The 20,549-nt window shown below is 43.3% G+C and overlaps 1 protein-coding gene across 1 annotated transcript; it reads right to left on the bottom strand.

Moving 5' to 3' along the window:
* Positions 1-2,818: 2,818 nt before the first annotated feature.
* LOC102377276 (olfactory receptor 6M1-like) lies at positions 2,819-3,772 on the bottom strand. The gene has a single exon (XM_006031583.2). It carries the CDS (start codon positions 3,770-3,772, stop codon positions 2,819-2,821), a length of 954 nt encoding a protein of 317 aa, XP_006031645.2.
* Between the last annotated feature and the right edge of the window lie 16,777 nt (positions 3,773-20,549).

Genomic DNA, 20,549 nt, shown 5'->3' with positions numbered 1-20,549 from the left:
AGCCACTACGTGTGAATAATTTAGCACTAGCCAATCACGGTGAACGAATTTGCATACCGGTGGCGGGAACTGTTTTGCACCGTGCATTCCTCTCGCAACATGAGCAATGCACCCTGCAAAAGAAGCTGCAGAAAAGGCGGGAAATGCGTCCCTGCACCGGGGTTTCCTCTACAACAGGAAACACTCCCATGCAATGCTCTGCAACTTGGCGGGGATAATTCTGGTGCCGAAGCACACACACAATCATGCCTTTTGAGTCATGACAGAGATCATGAATCCCACTGAGATGGCAATTGTACATGAAAGGAGAGGCCAGTACTTTTCCTCCAGTACTGTTTGTTTATTTATTCCAATGACTATTAAATGCACAATTCAGTAGAAGAGATCCAAGAGAAGAGCTGGAAAGGGCTCAGGAACTGCTCATGTCCTGAGATTTAGGAAACAGGAATGGCAGGTTCAACCCATCTGTGGGTGAACGGGTCTAAGGGACATGTCATATGTTACACTTAGAACTTTTAACTGCACTTAAAATGCTACTGTTGACATGTTCACACAGTAAGATGTGATAAATGTGATTGTGTCATAGCAACGTTAAGACTTTTTGTGAGAGGAGTATCTCAAGACTGCAATGAGTAACACGTGTTCAGCTAGTGTCATACTACTCCATGGAGATAATGCAAGCACATCTTTCTGATTCTCAGTCTCAAACCTAGCACCTCACTGGAATCTCACACCAGTTATGTGTGGAGCTGGGGCTGGGACCAACAATCAGCTGATTGTTGGTCCTAGCCCTTGCATCACGCCAGAGTCTTGAGCGGGATGGAATAGGATTGTATTTGGTGCCTAAGCACAACTTAGGTGATTTAGAAGTGAAATTGGATTAAGTTACAAAAAATAAGTGAGAAGTCCCATCTTCATTTGAATAAATAAGGGTCTCAAGCAGAGTGGACTGGGCACCAAGTCCATTTGGGCATCTAATAGGTAGAATAGGCAATGGTCCTAGGTTTCTTGGCTCACAAGTGTTTCAGTTTGATCGGGCTCAAGTGCCTAGAACATTGTACACTCAATGCATAGGTTTAGCCATCTTCAAAGAATGAGTAAGTGTAGGCAGAAGACGCTCTCTAGAGATTACTGGTACAGACAGGTACCTCCAAAGAATGATCCAGGCTTCATATATGAAATACATAGCAGAAGAGTGTGCATTGATTCAATTTGTACTTCAGTTCAGCTTGTACTTCAGTTTTATGCAATTCACAGCACCTAGTTCCACTTGTGAGGGTCAGCACCCATTTGACCAGTAGGAGGAGAAGTTCAGAATGCTTACTTTTATGGGAATGATGTTACTCGCCATTTGCCAAAGAACATAATGGTTCAAGCATTCACTCCAGACATAGGAATCCTGAGTACTATTTCCTGTTTGACAAGAGGCAACATAGGACAGCTTTCTATATGAGGACTAGACCCTATAGCCTAGTGCAGAATTTCTCAATCTGTGGGTCATGACCTAAAACCGGGTCACAAGAATATTTCAAAGGGTCACAAGCTACAGCAGGGCAGAGGGGTGGTGGGAAGGCACCTGCCCCTTCTAATGGGGGAAGGGGATGGAGGAGATCTGTATGGCTAGGCTGGCAGCACCAGGGCTGGTACCCGTGCTCATGGAGGTTGGGTGGCTGGGAGATGCTACTCAGGGGAAGGGAGAGACCATGACCAGGCTGCCTGGTATGGCACAGCAGCCTCAGCACAAGAGGGTGGAGGGGGGTGTAACAGGTCTTTTCTCTTCCTCCCTCCAGCCTGTGCTGGGGCTGGACTTTCTCTGCTACTGTCTGCATGAGCTGGACCCACTGCACTTCAATTTGAGTGGGATGGTGACAGCTGTGGGCCCCTCTGGCAGGGGTTGTGTGTCATCAGCATGGCCCGGGGGTGGGGGCAGGGGAGTGAGGGACATCAGGAGTGAAGGATAGCAGCATGGCCGGGGGGGCAGGAGGCAGAAGCAGGGGACTGGGGGTTAGGCACTGCCAGTGCCAGAGGGGTATGGATCAGGACAGGCCATGGGTCTTTGCAAATGGGTCTCAGTAGGGAAAATGTTGCCTAGTGAATATGGTACTTAAATTCAAAGGAGGACACCATGATGCCATTACATAGCCACTATGTTACAGAGTCAGTTTGTATTATGCATGTATTCTTGGGTACCCGATAGTTATAAGCACTCACAGCTTCAGTTACTGTGGCTTCTTACATAGTTCCAACAAATTACCTTGAACAGGAGAGCCATCATGCAGATGAGGAAAATGGTGGAATTGTGGACTAAATGCTATAATGCCATGAGTTCATGAAGCTTGAGGTGGTAGTTGTCCATCTTATATCTTTGTGTTGTATAAAATTACATCAGAAGCCTTGGGCTTCATGCCTGGCTTGTGACTAGCAGAAATGAAGTCCTGAGTTTGTGGACACCTCAGACCCATTTTTCTGGAAGACATTTTAGTTTCCATCCCAAGAGCTAACAAGGAGGCAGGCTGGAAAGGACAGCTTTTTCATTACCTCCTCAGAGTACTGTGCTGGTAGAATTAGTTGAGACTTGCATATCTGTTACCTCTTCTTTCAGTCCATTTGTAATATTGCTATATAGACCATTTTAAAATATCCTGGTTTATGAGCATCCTGGTTTATGAGTTGAAAAATTGCCAACTGGCACGCTATGCAGATTTTTGATTCACACTACTGTACCTAGGAAGTGAATTGCCCCCAGAGCATGTAAGAGGAAATGGCCTCATTTCAAATTTTGTAAGGACATATATATCACCAATGACAACAGCAGTCATTAATTCATTGCCTTTTTGGTCATCGCCAAGTACTTCTTCAGAGCATCTCTTATGGCCTCTTTCATTTGCTCATTCCTTAGGCTGAAGATGAATGGGTTTAGGAAGGGTGTCATTATGCTAGACAGAACAGAGAGAACTTTGTTGAACTTCACGGAATCAGTCTGTGAAGGTCTGACATAGACAAACATGGTGATACCAAATCCTATTGAAACAACAGTGAAATGAGAGGCACAGGTGGCAAATGCTTTCTGTCTCCCTTGTGCAGATGGGATCTTAAGTGTAGTGGAGATTATGTAGATGTAGGAAACCACAGTCAATGACAGGGAGCCAAGAAGAAGAACCAGAGACACCACAAAGTCAGTGACCTCAATAAAGCGGATATCAGCACAAGCCAGGTGCAGCAAAGGGGCACTGTCACAGAAATAGTGGTTGATCACATTGGGGCCACAGTATGGCAATCTAGTTTTCAAGATCAATGATGATAATACCATGAAGAAACCTCCGACCCAGGAGCCAATGACAAGTTGAATGCATATTTTTTCAGTCATTATGGTAGAGTACCTTAATGGGTTGCATATGGCGATGTACCGGTCATAGGACATGACAGCAAAAAGGATGAACTCTGTTGTGCCCATGAGGAAATAAAAATAGCTCTGACTAAAGCATCCAGCAAAGGAGATGGTTTTCTTTTCTGAGAGGAAGTTGGCCAACATTTTAGGAACCACAGCAGAAGTCATGAAGATCTCAATGAAGGACAAGTTACTAAGGAAATAGTACATGGGGGAATGGAGACGGTGATCAATGCATATCAGCACAATGATGAGGCTGTTTCCTAATACAGTCACTAAGTAGATGAGGAAAAAGATAACGAAGAGGATTATTTCTACCTCAAAGATATTTGGGAACCCCACCAAGATGAACTCTGTCACACCTGTCATGTTTCCCATATCCATGCATGTTCCGTGCTTATATCTAGAAAAATAATCATAAAACAATTGATGCACAATAGTACTGTGTCTATTTTGTAAATAAAAAGTTTATGTTACATCTTGGTATATACTCAGCAAGGATTTAACTCATTGATTTCTAGCATATTAGAGCCATCCTGAAGACCAAAAGATTGAAGACTATGAAGACTTAAAATGTGTTTTCATTTAGAAAAAAAAATCTTGATAACATTTTAAGGGGAACAGGGGGAGGGAACAGGACAGAGAGAAGGAACCCTAGGATAACTCAGGATCAACTTCAGAAAGTTGGGCTTCATTGGCTTGCCTTCCTGAATTGTAGTTTCTCTCTTCTCAAATGAATGCCCGAATCATTAGGCAATAATCAAGGAAAGACCAGTATAATGATTCAACAGTGAAAATAGTAAATCAAGTTAAATCAACAGGGTGTTTGATTTTCACCAGCCATTGTTCTACATACAAAGACCACAAACAACCAAAATACACAGGACTAGGCTTGTGCATAATATAGAACAGCCTCAGTTATACTAGTTATACAGGCAGGCCTATGGTCTCTCAGACCTCCCCCACAACATACACACTGAGTAGTGATGTATCACACACATTGACACAAGGCCTTTTTTTTCTCCCTGATTAGCCATAACACTACACTGGATGATATAAACCAAGCCAACAAAAACACTCTTCTGTTAGTACAGCTAGCATAGGTATATTCACTGGAGCACATGATCTTTATACACTCCCGGATGCATAGCGGGTTTCAAGGATCCTTAACTCTACACTCCCAGTTTTGATGGCATAGCTATGTTGTAAAGATCTCGGAAACTGTATCTCATATTTACACAAAACTTAACATAGCTCAACTCTCAGTGAAGTTACTATAACCTTCAGCTGAGTAAGGAAGAAGAAAGAACAGTAGGACTTAGGGTGGGGAAATGAGATTTTTTGTCATGTAATTCCCTTACCTCTTTCATAGTCCTAGCTTTAGAACATAGGTTCTTATTTGGTCCTTCCTTAGCCAAGCTCGCTAAGAATTCAGTGAGGAAGGTTGTATAGGAGCATAGGACTGGGAGAGACTTATTTCTGGAATCAAATCCTGATCCTGTTGTCACAGGCTACCATAATTTATTTCAGAAGCTCATTAAGCTCCTCATTACTATAAACGTTAGATGACTAAGAAATAAATTCTACTTTAATGTACATGATTAGGGGGATGTAGCCTCATTGTTGTAGGTTTTGGTACTTCTGCACAGTTTTTGATAATCTAGGCAAAGATAATCATTTTGTGTGCCTAGTGCTATAAGTAAAACAGAGGTAGGTACAATAGCTTAATGATTGTGGCACATACTCCCAAAGCAGGGGATCCAGGATTTAGCAAAATGCCAAACCATAATTTAGGTATTAACCAGAACTCTCCTCCTGAACCTGTCCCACTGCAACTTTCATTTAACTTTCAATGGGTAAAAAAGGCAACCTTAGTAAGACTTCTGCATTTCTGTGAGCAGGGTCCTGGGCTACAGCTTGAGGTCTGCTGCTTCCAAGAGAAATATTCAGCATATTGAACTACAACAACCCTACCTTGTATGCTTCCTCCTGACTGTATGGATCTCCCTCTCTTGGTTGCCTAGCGGGTCAGTCTGAAGGGGCGGCCTGAAAAGGAGATCTTGGTAATGCCTAGCTTATGGACTCATAAATAATGCCTTTTGCTTGAAAGCAAGAAATGCAGGCTCAAATTCCCATTAGATGAAGGGACCCGAAAATCTGGGTCTCATGCTCCCTGGACTAATGTTCTAACTATGCTCCTGGGAAAGAAAAAAAAAAACATGTAAAGTGAATTGGGTTTGAATTTTATATATATTTCAAGCCAACTCACATGCATGTATTCTTGTGTCAGCATTGCCCCTTTTCTCTTTTCCACTCCTGGTATTTTACACTAGTTTTACATGAGTAGTATTATCTCAAATGCATAACCCAAGCCAGTCAGTTTTTGAGACAATGGAAATAAGTGCTGGGGACATTATGACTTGCTTGATGTATATTAAATATTTTACATTAGCTCCTCCAGCCTTTTAGGATTTCTTTTCCTTCATTTTGTCTTTCTTTTATGCTCATATATAACCAACTTTATATTCTCTTTTTACATCCATTAATGTATAGTACATTTCAGACAGACAGCTTGGTTAGGACTAAGTGAGATTATGATCATTCAGTAGTCCTCACGATTTCAGAATGAAGTATAAGGTAGAGCAGAAACTTGTACTGGGATGGAAGGAAATCACAACTTCAGCACAACATAATACTCTGGACTATTTAGCTTGTTTTCTGTATCATTTAAAAGAAGGATTTATGTTTCCCACCTTATCTATTCATATTAATCACAGATATTTGGTATGTCCATACCAGCTGCATGTAGATGGCAATTTTTGCAGCCAGTGCTAAACTCTGTTCTGAAATATCTACATTATTAGCAGTACCGTAAATAGCTAGTGAAAGGTTGAAAGAGGTATGTCTACACATAATACTGTCAGAACAATAACTGTAGTATAAACAGATTTGTATTCTCTTAATATTTAAGTTTATGTTTATGCTAAAAATATCATGCCACTTGAATCTCAGTAGCATTGCCTAATCTTAATCAGTTTTTGAAAGAATCAGTGGCAGTTAAAACTCATTCTAAAATAAAATTTAATCATGGTTGGATAAATGGTATAGATGCAACTACATGACTATGCTTTTACTTAGCCTTTGAATAGAAAGTTAAATAGATGGAGCTTGGGTTTTGGTCCCATCAGAAAGAATGACAATAAAAAACACATTTGTTGTTAGATTGCCACTCACATAATAATCCAGGTAAGCCAAAAGTTGTCTTCAAAGGCAGTCCCTGAGTTTAGTTCAGGAAGAGACATTTACAAAGGAAAAATCTCCAGTAAAACATTTGAAAATTAATATACAGACTGAGTAAAAAGTTCTTAGCTGATATGGATTTTGATTTCACTACTAACTCTCCTCAGGAGTACTATGAATTATAACTTCCTGAAGCATATTTTCATCTCAATTTCTATATCTCTTCACTTTATAGCATCTATATGCTAAGCTACAAGCTGGTTGGAGATACACTAGTTGTCTATATCAATTAAGCCAAATATTACCTGTTGAAGGCAATTATCCTGAAGTCCTGATTGGAATCTCAAGTGTGGTAAAAAAATGGAAAACATACCCATGTGAAGACAGAGAGAATGTACATGAGCCAGAATGATAAGCTACTGTTATATATACTTGAGCCACATATGCTGAAATGAATAGATCATTGCGCAGCCACTGGTTCTCCAGCCCAAAAGTGGCGCCACAAAGTGGTAAAAATAGGATGAATGGAAATAAAATGCATGCAGGCCCTGCATGCCGATTTAAATTCAGTCCTGCAAAAAGCAGTGTCTGATACAGATGCCTGAGAGCTAACCAATTACTTTTTCACTTCGTATAAGATGTGGTAGAAGATAGTTAAGTCCCCTGAGAGTAATACTTCATGCCCATTGGGGATCTAGACTTCCACTGAATTGGGGACTTCCTTTGGAAAGGTGTTCTGAAACACTTGCATTTACAAAGATAGGTCAGGATTCTTCTTTAATTCTAAGAATACATATTTTGCAGGTGGCTAGTATTGCTTGGCATATCATTGTGTGAAATTTTAATAAGTTTCATAGATTTCAAAGACATTAGGGGCTGGAAGGGACCTCAAGAGATTGAGTCCAGTCCCCCAAGTCCTCCCCCACCACCACCATAGGAAGGAAGTAGGTTGGGATCAAATGATCCCAGCAAGGAAAATATCCAAATTTTTTTGAAAGAGTCCAGAGTAGGTGGTTACAGCACTTCTGGAGGGATTCTATTTCAGACCCTGAACACGCGCACTGTAAAGAACGTTTTCCTTCTGTCTAGTCTAAATTGGCCTTCCTGGAGTTTATGGCCATTAGACCTTGTTATCCCTTGGGGAGCTCTGGTGAACAGCTGTTCTCCCAGGTCCTGATGTACCACTTTTATCTAATTGTAGGCTGCTACCAAGTCCCCCCTGAGCCTTCTCTTTTCCAGACTGAAGCGTCCCAAATTCCTCAGCCTCGCCTCATACGGCCTGCCCTCCAGGCCTTGAATCATATGAGTGGCTCTTCTCTGGACTCTCTCAAGCTTTTACACATCCCTCCTGAAGTGGGGGGCCCAAAACTGGATGCAACACTCCAGCTGCAGCCTCACTAAGGTTGAGTGAAGTGGGAGGATGACATCCTTGGTTTTGCTTGAGATGCATCAGTAGATGCATGCCAGAGTTTGGTTTGCTTTGCCAGCCACAACATCGCATTAGTGACTCATATTCATCTTGTAGTCAATCAGGAACCCCAAGTCTCTTTTGGTCGCAGTGATAGCAAGCGTAGCACTGCCAAGCGTGTAAGTATGTTTAGGGTTTTTCCTACTAAGGTGCAGCACCTTACAATTCGCTACATTGAAGGCCATCGGGCTTTGGTCAGCCCACCTTGAGAGCATGTCCAAACTGGTTTGCATCCCCAGCCTGTCCTGCGGTGTGACTGCACTCCCCCATAATTTGGTGTCATTCATGAGCATTGCCAATTTGCATCTGACTCCTAACTCCAGATCATTAATGAAGATGTTAAAGAGTACCGGCCCAAGTACCAAGCCCTCAGGGACTCCATTGGTCACCCTGTGCCACGTTGATTTGCTCCTGTCAAATAGTACTCTTTGGGTCCAACCCCATGGCCAGTTACCTAGCCATCAGACCGTAAGATGATCAAGGCCACGGTTCCCCAGTTTGCCATGAGGACATCATGGGGAACTAGGTCCAAGGCTTTCTTGAAATCCAGATATATGAAATCTACATCATCTCCTTTGTTTAGGGCTTGCATTATCTGGTCATAGAAAGAGATGAGGTTGATCAGGCAAGACCTGCCAGTCACAAAGCCATGTTGGCTGGTCTTCAAAAGCTTGCCTTCCATTAGTCTGGTGTTAATGGATCCCTTGACAATGTTCTCTAAGAATTTTTGACAATTTTGCCAGGGATGGACATAAGACTGATTGGTCTATAATTCCCCAGGTCATCCCTCCTCCCTTTCTTGAAGATAGGAACCACGTTGACCCTTTTCCAGTCTCCTGGGACCTTGCCTGAGTGCCACAAATTTTCAAATATCTTTGCCAAGGGGGGTGCAATGATGTCTGCCAGCTCCTTCAAGACTCTTGGGTGCATTCCGTCTGGGCCCGCGACCTTGTCAATGTCCAGTTTCTCAAAGTGTTCCCTTACTTGATCCACATCAGTTTTGGGCCCATCACCCACTCCCAGGCTGGTTCATGTCCTTTCTGACAGTGTGATCCCCTTGGGATGATGAAAAACCAATGTGAAAAAGTCATTTAGGAGATTGGCCTTTTCTTGGGCATCAGATGTCAGCTGCCCTGTTTGATCTCGCAGAGGCCCAATGCTATCTTTGTTCTTTTTTCAACTTTCCACATATCTAAAGAAGGAGTTTTTGTTGTCCTTGATCCCTATAGCTTAGCTGAGTTTGGTTTGTGCCTTGGCTTTTCTGAACCATTCCCTATAGGTGCGGCAGAGTGCTGAGTAGTCTTCTTTGATGATGCTTCCCATTTTCCAACTGGAGTAGGCTTCTTTTTTTAGTTCAATGAGGTCCAACAATTCCTTGTTCAGCCAAGGGTGTTTCCTTACCCATTGATTACATTAAAGAATGCATTGATTAAAAGTTAAAAGGTATAAAATACAGAATGCCAGGGCAAAGATGAGGCAGATGAAATATAAAAATGCACTGTTAGTAATATATAAAAATGTAGTGTGAGGGAGTGAGGATCAAAGGCCACTGAGGACAGCAAGTGAGCTAGGGTAGATGCAGTCACATAGACTGATTTAGCATAAAACTTTAGACAGATATGAGAAGTCTGCTTTGGGAAATAGGTTTTAATCAAAAGGGGAATGTGTTCACCAAGATATATTTATCGTCATGTTTTCAATGTACCTTGGCTTTTCTTGTCTCTTACAGGCTTTTCTTTGAAGTGGTTATTGTAGTTCTTTTGTTTTCTTTAGTGACACTTAGGTCAATTGATACGTAGATGTAGTTTATAGGTTTCTGCTACAGAAAGCCACTTAGCTTTCTGGCTTGCTCTAAGGCTTGCCGCTTGCATACAATTAGTATTCTAGGTCTCTGCCAATACTTAGAAGAAAACATAAATGCACAAAATGGGGGAGGGGGGAGTGCAGGCAGGAAGGGGCTTCTTGTTACTCATGGGCAGATAAGATCTCTGATAAAATTGTTTGCTGGTATAATTCTGAGGCCTTCTGAATCAATACAATGTCTGTTTCTCAAGCTTCCTCTGGTCAATCCAGAAGCAATATCAAGTCTCAACAGATATTCTTCATTTTATCATTTCCCATTACTTTTTTTTTTTTTTTACTTTTAGGGAGGTGCCATTGGACACACAGGTGTCATGAGCCCTAGCAAGCAGCCTAGCCTGAGTTAATTCCCTAGTTGGCCACACCTCCCTAGGGACCCTCATTGGCTGCCTTACCCCAGCTAATGAACCAGCTGGCTACTGTCTGGGCCTCCTGATTCTCTGCTGGGGAGAGGAGCTTCCCCATTTAGTTCTGCCTATGGCAGCAGACTGCAGGCTGCTCAAAGATTTCTATGAAGGTTTGTTTTGGTAAGGCTGTCTTGCCCTGTATTCCTGGCTCTCTGATGAGGCCAGTGTTTTGGACTATGCCTCTGGATTTCCCTCTTAGATCTGGTATCTTGGTTTCTGACTCTTGGTTTACCTTGACTTCAGTTCTGAACTTCTAGCTCATCCTGAATTTAGAAATATTTTCTGACTCTTGAACTTTAACTCAGCCTGTAATTAGACTCTACCCCTGGATTTCCCTTTGGATCTGGTCCCTGATTTATGATCCCTGACTTGGGCTATGGTTCACCTCCTGCCCTTTCCTAGTGGCCTAACCATTAGATAAGACTTCCCACCACCCAATACTTACAACAGATTTCAAAGAGAAGTGCTTGCTATTGGATATGCTTGTTTTAAAATATACCATATGACAGCATCAACCAACCATAGATATCAGGCTAACTCATCATCACTTAAAAAGCTTCAGATTAGCTTATGCCATATGTGAAAATGTGTTTCCTTTTATTAGTTGCAAATGTGTTCGTCTTGGTTCCATCTAGGCCTCACTGGAGCATCTTAGGCAATTTTTTCTCTCTTGCATATTTTCAATTCTTCAGCAACTATCTACAATATTCTGGGGAAACTGTTTGCCAGAATTACATCTATTTTCTTTCCAAAATTCAAGCTGTACTTTTGTATTGTTTTTTTTTTTTTTTCTGCTGCTGAATCTTTGCTTCTAGCTGTTATGGCCTTTGATAGCTATGTGACAATATTCTTCTTCTTGAATTATACAACCATCATGGACAACAGGTCTTATGTCACTCTGCCATTGCTATGTGAATTTGTGGTTGTGTCTATTCAACTATAAATACCCTCCTGACAGTTTTCCTACTTTTCTGTGGACCTAACACAAACACTTCTTCTGTGAGACCCCTCTTTGGTTAAATTAGCCTCTACAGACACCAGCTGCAAGAGGGTGCTCATTTTTTCTGGTATGAGGGCTGGTAGGGGAGAGCTGCTTCTCATTGATTAGCACACCATGAACTTGTAGTGTCCAATGTCATGAAATTCCACTCAGCTCAGGTCACACTCAAAGCCTTCTCCTCATGCCTCCCATTTTCTCACTACCTTGCTGTTCTCTGGTCCTAGCTTCATCTTTTTATCTATGCTCTGCCTCCAACTTCTCTGTGGACATAGGCAAAGTGGTCTCTGTGTTTTAGACCATGGTCACACCCAGGCTGATCCCACTGATCTACAGAATAAGATCTACAGAATAAGGATATGAAATCTGCCTTCAAGGAAAGGATGGATGGTAAAAGAAAACTATTATGTGAAGGGGCCACTTCCTCCCAAGTTTCCAATCACCAGCACATACTCCCTTATCAGTCAAGACAATATCCAAAGTAGAAGATCCCTTAGTTATAGCCTCAAATCTCTGGAACAGTAAGGTATTTGCATGTCATCATAGTTTACCTATATTAATCTTCCAGCAGATATCCCCGCCCCCACAAAAAACCCATGAAGTCTCCTATCAGTACTTAATTTGTTTGTTTGTTTGTTATAATTTTGACTCTTCAAAGAGTGCCTCATCTACCTCTCCTTCCTGATGTGGCAGTTTATAATAAATCCCAACCACTAAACCTTTCACCTTTTCTCTTCACCCAAATACATTCCAATCTGCTACATTCTTCCTCCTAAACCTGCTAGGGAGTGGGGCATAGGCAGCTGGGGAAGGTCACCAGATTAGTAGAGTGAAATGCTGAGACTGCATTCCTGTAGTGCTTGGGATTGAAGCTAGGGTTCACAGTAAACCAGGAGTCAACATCAGATTTTAGGGTAAACCAGGAAACAAGAGCCAGGAGTGAAAGTTGGAGTTCAAGAGAAGCAAAGAATCAAGGCATGTGAAGCAGTTGGGATCAAACACCAAAGTCTTTGTCCATACAATCTGTAGGGTTTGGTGCATGCTTTCCAGGGCTTGGGTGTCTGTAGCCACTTTCCTTTCGTTTCAGGGACTGGTTGTCCTAATTTGCTCAGTTAGAACTGGTTGGGCCCAGTGCATGGATCTGAACTCATAGAACTGGTGAAGAACTGTTGGTGTTCAAGTCATAGGAGTCAACTAGGTCTCTGTGCATGTCTGTACACATGCTCTGGGCTGGGGCTTTCATTAGAGCAGCTCTGAGAGCCATTCTAATTAAAGTGCCTGCAGTGTCCTGTGTATTCAGCATCCTGCCCTTCAAAATGGTGGTGGAAGCACTTTAACTAAAGCTCATTTGCCACCATTTTGAAATGTGGAGACACTGAATACACATGATGTAGAGGTTGCTGGAACACACTAATTAGCACGCTAATTAGCATGCCTTGGACCAGAAGTCCATCATATGTATAGGTGCCCTGTGATGCCAAGCAAATAATAGTTGTCTTTGCAGCCTATAACTTCCAACTCAATATTTGCTTTCCCCATGCTCCTCACAGTTGCAAACATGTTGAAAGTATTTTGCATTTTAGATTACTGTTTCCCTCTTGCATCCTTTACTGCTTTTCTGTGGCTCTCTGACCCTTTCCCTGAGTTAAGCTTCTTCTATAGGCCCTCTCCCTAACAGACTGCTCTGTTACTGGAGGGTTTTGTTCACCAACCCTTATGGAACCTAATTTAAAGCTGCCTTTAATAGGTTGGCCAGATGATGCCTAAAGATGCTCTTTACATTTCTGGTCAGATGGATCATTTGGGTAGTATAATCTTTTGTCTTTTTCACTTTCTGATTATTTTGTTATTAGTAGCCTCTTTTTCTTAAAAATAAAATAAAAACCAATGTCTATCAAACTAACTGTATGTTGACATTTCTCTGAATTCTCTTCTTTCTTACATGCACCAGTAAGCATCAATCTTAATGAACCATGTACTCTCTGACTTCCAAAAAATGGCTCATGCTGCAGAAGCCCCTCACAGGTTATATCATAGGTTAAATATCATAGAATTCACATCGTAAATGGTGGGCTAGTCTATAATGTAAAAGGTAGGCATGCCTTCCACTGCTATCACCCCCAACAACAATGTCTTAAAAAGAGACAATTCTGCTCAATCCTTTTAATATTGAATATATCTGGATACAGCATGCAGCTTTCCCCCAAAATTAACCTTTCCAAGTTAACTTGTGTGGCTTAAGCAGGAGGGGAGGAGGCAGGAGGAATGATATTCTGCCCAAAATAAAAGCATGCAGATGCTGTAAAATGGCTGCTGCTTCTTGTTCTTATCATGCCACAGGTGTTAATCATCCTCTCTCCTTTTTAATTGTCCTGTTGTTCCACTAAAAAAATCTATCCTTTCTTTGGCAATTCTGCAGCCTGTTAGTTACTCTCAGCGTCTGACTTCATAACCCTATGCACTGGGCACCTATACACATGCTGGATGTCTACACCGATGCGTGTGGATTAGACTTGATTAATCCAGGGAAAAGTCTGCTGGAGCATATTAATTAGTATGTTTCAATGGCCTCGGAGTCATGTGTATTCAGCTCAAATACTTTCCATGATCTTTCTGTCTTGGTCTCACCCATACTATTATGTTTTTGTGATTTGTTGCATGGCAATGAGTATGGATGTCTGCTTGCTTGGACATTGGGCCTCCATGCTATTTTTTAAGGGGGCAAAGGGAGTAACTGTTCCTACACTGAGAGTCTGCATTACACTTTTTCCTTTTCCTCCCCCTTGCTCTTTTCTCAGTCCTGCCTTATCCATGCACCTCTTCAGCTCAAAATATCACATTCAATCCCTCCTCTCCTTGCTAATTCAGTCTCCCCAGTCCCATCTTTAGGTCTTGACCCAATCTTCCCACAGCTCCACAGCATGATCTTCTCCAGACGTCTAATCCCACAATGTGAGAACCATGTTTAGATATGTTAGGACCACTGGGATTCAAATCCAATGATGCCAAACCAGCAGGTAGAGGTAAAGTCCATAACACCACAAAGGAGCTAGTGAGACACCAGTCCCTGCCTGGCCTTGTTCCTCTCATGAGGCTATTGACGAGGAGTCAAGTGACCAGGAGGAACCTATGGGAACTGTGAGCCCCTGACAGGGGAACTATAAAACCCCTCCTACTTCCTGTTGGACTTGTTCCAGTAAAAACACTCATGTGTGTTCTTCTTGGTTTCCTGCCTGAGCCCAGATTTGCCACAGAAAATGCCAGTGCCTTGGCTGGACATTCTGGTTTATATCTATGGTCTGACCTGACCACGGTAATAGTGTCACCCATAGGCCTTGAGGCTAGGGCCTCAACCCTCAGCCTGACAACTTAGACAGCAATGGATAAGTGGTGTGACCCTAGCCTGCCTAACGTAACTCGCTAAGTGACTGCCCATGGCCTCATCAATCGAATATATTCCCCATAATTTACGAATAATCTCACTTCAGTCTGCTTCCCAATTCCCTCACATTGGCCATAAATCACAGTCCATCCCTGTAGCCCTACAGCCCCCATTACTTTCTAATTTTTCCCCTTCATTCTCTTATCAGTTCCATGCTCTAGGCTGCTCACTCAACCTACCCATCTTTACCCTTAGAATAAAGAAGGAATCTCGAAGGACCAGTATTTTTTACAGTGTTTGAGTCAATCCCCTTGTGGGTGACTTTGTGTTTTTAGGAAGCCATCACAGCACACAATTGAGCTGTCTTCCCTACTGTCTCTTTGCTTCTTCCCAACCCTAGGAACCTAGGTTTTTCATGGAAAGTCCTTTCCTCATGGACGGTAGGGAAAACTTCATTTCATAACGATTTAATTAAGTTCAAATTCTTTTTCACCATTCAAGCACCTAGACTTCATGCAAGGCATCCAAGTCCAAACATTTTACCCAGATTGCATCCCAGAAAAAAGACTCATTGATGCTGCAGAGGTTTACTGCAGGAGATAGGTGGGTGGTCCTCCTCCATCCAGATTTATGCAACTTAGTATTAAAAGAAAGATGAAAGTGAATTATAATATTTGACCAACTGAAAATTTTTCAGAGACTCAGTAGGGTAGAATAAGGTTGTCCCTAAGTAGCTTATAGATTCAATAACATTTTGCGCTTAGTGAGGAAGGACTGCTTATGGTTTTCTGATTATGATGCACCTGACTTTTGATCATATTCACTTTTAAAAGAAAGTAGTGGTTACTATCATTGAGTGCACATATGTATTAATTAGCTGGGGTAGCTTCTCAACTGTAAGGCAGCACTGTGGGCTTCTCAAGCCCTCCATGGATCAGGATGTTTACTTGATCTCACTGGGTCCCATGCCCCTTTCCACTAGGCAAACTTCATAATCCACCTCCCCAACTCATCTCATAACCTCATAGTACTCCTGTCATTTCACTAACAACTTGCTATCAACTCAGGAAGGTAACAATAGGACCAAGTCCCCTCATTGATTTACCCAAAGTTGGTCATTCTTCTTGCAATGTTGTTTCCGAGTCTGTTGCATGGTTTGGAGATTCTCCTGCGGGAAAACTGTGTCTCATTTCTAGTATTCTGCTGTAGTAAAACTTCTTAAGAGCACTTTTAACTTCAGAATTCACCTGGTCCATTGCATTTGCCATGCATGACCCAGAAATGATATTTTAAATGGTGTACAGGACATTATACTTATAAGTAGAGGTGCACCAATATATTGGTCCCATACTGGATCTGATTGGATATAGGAAAATTGACAGCATCGGCAATCATACTTTTTGCCTGATGTGGCCAAAAATGTGGCCAATAAATGCCCCGTGCTTCCACAAAGCAGCAGCATGCATATGGCCAGGAATGTAGCCTGGTGGCTTGGAGAGCAGGATCTGGCTGATAAGTCTGTTGTGGGGGGAGGGAAGGAGTGTGAGGGGGACAGACTGAGGACCCTGTGGTGCGGGAGGCAGTGGGGCTGGGGAATGAGGCAGGCACTGCTCAACCAGGGTGGGGCGCAGGAGGGAGCTTCAAGCAGCTCATCCAGAGGGTGCAGGGTGGAGGGTGGCTTAGATCTGTGAGCAGGGTGAGGGTGGGCTGCCACTGGAGTATGGGGCAGGGGCGGAGCCAGGCTCTTTCCAGAAGGGGGGTTGGGCCAGGCTGTGCTCGGGGTGAGCATAAGCAGCACTGGATGGCGGGGGGCTACAGTGAATTTTGGGATGACTGCAGCCCCCACCACCCATAGCCTCCTCCCAGCATTGCCACCCAGCACATCCCTGCCCAGAAGAGCCCAGTGCCTCCCCAGCCCCAGCCCACAGCAGCAGCCTGCCTGGCCTTGCACGCAGATCTGGGGACTCACATCCCCTATTCTCTCCCTCAGTGTATGCAGCAGCAGGAGCCACCCCAGCTGCCTGGATGATCTGCTCACAGCTCCATCTCATGCCCTGCCTCACCCCGCCCCAACTTAGCAGCGCCTGTCCCTGCCCCTGCCCCTGGCCCACTCCATGCCTCACTGAGGAGGCATCGATCTGCCCCCTGTCATGCACCTTCCCTCCCCCCACCCCTTCCACCACAACAGACTTACCAGCCTGTTGCTGGTCTCCACACTACCCAGATGCATATTGGAATAGGATCGGTATCAGCCAATATGGCTCCTTAATAAGCACAAAAAAATCTCTATCAGCTCACCCCTCCTTATAAGATGTCTAGGGGAAGTTGGGAGTGGCATAGGAATGATGCTGGGCATACTGATGATGCATAGAATTAGGAACTAAAACAGCAAGGTACCCACTGAAGGCAATTATTTGTATCACGTGCATGCCTACATGAGCTAATAGTTTCACCAATAGCAGACATAGGACATGATCATGCTCCCAGTTTGAGTAGCTTGATTTGACTTAAATAATCTTGACCTTTAACACTAAATATTATTGACCACAGAGAAAGATTTCAATTGGACAAGTTGGCCATAAGTTGATGTCTTTATTACCAAGAATTAATGACTTTCTGAAATAAATCTATTATTCATACACTAAATTGGGCTCAACGCATGGGTTATGGAAGTGATATATAACTGTGTGCGCCCCAAAAATGGTGTACTAGATGTCTGAAGAGTCTGACTTTAAACTCTATAGATTCAATCCAAAAGAGGAATCATGTCATAGCATTCCTACAGTATATGTGATTCCATGCCCAGAATCAGGCACTTGGATCCCTCAACAAGGAAAAGGATCCTTAATCATAGTATCACAATGGCTGTCATTTCAAAGCAGGAGCCACATTAGCTAACCCATAGAAACTTTAGGGAAAATCATCAAAGATTAAACCTCATCCTTCTCAGAGAGAGGGGCAATCAGTCATGTTTAGTTTAAAGTCAGACCGAAGTCAGGATAGAGGTAGACGTTATAGACTGAATCAGAGATGTTAACTAAGTAATGGGACCACACCTAACACAATCCAGCTTGTGTAAGGTTTTATGTTCCACAATTCTGTATCCAACTTGATTTTGAAAATGTTACTGTTTAAGAACCACATGAAGTGGTACCTTCTATAATCTGTGACTCAAAGCTGTAAAGCCATCCTGGAACTAGGTCAATCACTTTCATGAAAATGAACTGGAGGCAGTGATAAGGATGCCCCATCCATACAAACATTTTAGGGGTTGGAACACTAAACTTTAGGGTGGGGATGTGGGTGACTCCCTCAAAAACAATGATATTTTCTCTTGAACATTTTATTTGGGGCAGGGGCCCAAACCTAGGTCTTCCACCTCATTGTTATGGTGTATCTTAGACTGAACCTATCTCTTTCTCTGTGGTTGAATATGCTTGTGCAGCATACAAACAGACTCACTGAAATCAGTCTTTCTCAAGTCAGTGCTCTAAGCTCAAGATTCACACTCTTCACTACAATTACTTCAGCAGCATTCATGCCTTTCATACATCTCTGCACCTACAATGCATTTAAAAAGGGTTAGATTGAGGATAGTCATGATAGTACAAATGCTAGGGCTGTGCGAATCTTTGGATCCAACTTCAGGTCTGGAGCTGATTCAGATGCTTCAGTGTCCGAAGCGGCACTTCCAGATTGATGCAGGATCCCAGCAATGGTGTCCAGAGTGGGTCGGGGGCATCCGAAGCATTTTGGATCCGCTTCGGATGTTTTGGACCCGCTCCAGCCATTTGGAGGGAGGCAATTAGAAGGATGCGAGAAGGATTTGGAGGCAATGCGAGAAGGATTTCTCCCTGACTACCTTTCCAATGGCAGCGTCTGTGGGGTAGGACTAAAAAAAGGCATAGAAGCCTCTGTCTCCAGCCCTTCTCTGCCTTTTGCAGCTTGTTCCCTGTCAGCGACTCTGTGAGAGAGGAATGCTGTGACTGAAACCTGCCTGCTCCTTTTTCTTGTTATAAAGGAGTGGTTAGGATTTAGTTTAGCTTAGCTCAATTTAGCTTAGCTATTCTATTCAATTATCAGTAGTATTACAATTCAATTTATTTCTTTGAATTATTTCTTTGGAAACTTGTTTGGAAACTTTGCAAAAATAAAGTTCTGTTTTCCCAGCCACTGTTATCTATCACTGTGCAGGGAAGCACAGATTGCTTGCTTGCATGCACGCACGCACGCACGCACGCATGCATGTACACACATACACAGAGACCCAGAATATAGAAAAAAATCACAGCAGAAGAAGACAGATATTTACAGAAGAACAAGACACAGATAATATATTGAGACACAGGAAGACACACAAATAATTTTATTCACAGCAGAACAAGACGCAGATATTCACAGAAGAACAAGACAGACAGATATACAAAAGGATTCACACACATACACACACAGACCTTTTGCAGCACAGGAAAGATCAATATGAAGCATGCTGGAAAGGCAGGTGCCAGGTCTTCTGGCAGTGGAGGGAGATGGGGTACGGGGGAGCTAGAGCTGCAAGCTCCCCCTGCACTTCATCAGCCTCCTAGGTAGTAGGTACAGAAACTCATGGACTCAATATACACAGTGGATTTCTGGCACACTGCGACCTGCCGGACATCTGACACCCCAGGCACCTCTGCACTTTTACCTACACTGCTACATCCCCTTTTCCCCGCTACTCCTCACCCCAGCATGTCCCTCACCCCCTGATGCCTCCATTTCCATTTTCACTGACTGGCTTTCTTGCCTGCACTGTGGGCCAGGCCAGCCTCTGGCTTCTTTACTATTCCTTCCATCCAAGACCAACTGCAGATACTTCCTCAGCCTGACAAAGGGGTTTTCAACCCTAAAGCATCCAAAGATACATTTTTTTAAGTACTCCTTTTTTCCATAATACACATATAGACATAAAAACACAAGATAAGCCATCGCACACCATGAATAACATCATATGTCCAATACAAAACAACATCTTTACTTCGTTCAGTCAATTCCTTTATAAAATGACAGGCTCTGTGGCTTTTCCGTATGGGTACCTTTGATGCTGGTGCTGATGCTACTGGTGTTGAACTAGCTAAGTTATTGTACCTGTTGTCACATAGAATGGAGGACCGGGCGTGAGGCTGTAGGGGAGGAGGAGACCTCAGTGGGGCACACTGCTGTGTTGTGCAGAGGCTCCAGTGCCAGGAAGGGGGTACCTTAACACACACACAGTGTCACCCACCCACATGATGAGTTTTGCCTGTCAGCTTGGGGTGCAGGGCCCCAGAAGACAGACTCTACCAGCAAGATACACACAGCTGGCAGACCTCGTGGCCTGGCAGGGCCCAGCACTCAGGCCGAACTAGGACACACACACACAGCTGGCAGGCTCTGTGGGCTCAGCAGGGGCCAGCACCTCTTCAGTTTTCAGCCCGCTGCACTTTAACACACACAGGATCATTTGTGTCATGAGTTTTGTCTGCAAGCAGCTGACAGTTCCCCCCAAAGCCCTGCACCGATCTTCTTGAAACTTGGAAGGCTTTGTGGCCTTGGTAAGAGTTAACACCCCTGCAGTTTTCAGCCTGCTGCACCTTAACACACACAGGGTCATTTGTGTCATGAGTTTTGTCTGCAAGCAGCTGACAGTTCCCCCCAAAGCCCTGCACCGATCTTCTTGAAACTTGGCAGTCTTTGTGGCCTCATTAAGTGCTACCACCCCTGCAGTATTCCTGGTGAAAGTACCCCTTCATATCAAATCCCCCTAGTGGATGGGCAGACCTAGGAGG

This window comes from Alligator sinensis, unplaced genomic scaffold, assembly GCF_000455745.1.
Source record: "Alligator sinensis unplaced genomic scaffold, ASM45574v1 scaffold174_1, whole genome shotgun sequence".
Classification (NCBI taxonomy): Eukaryota; Metazoa; Chordata; order Crocodylia; family Alligatoridae; genus Alligator; species Alligator sinensis.
Note: the sequence above shows the minus strand (reverse complement) of the source record. Positions and strands in the feature narration are given on the sequence as shown.

Excerpts from the sequence above, each read along its gene's own strand:
- LOC102377276 (XM_006031583.2), bottom strand. The coding sequence starts at position 3,772 with ATGGATATGGGAAACATGACAGGTGTGACAGAGTTCATCTTGGTGGGG.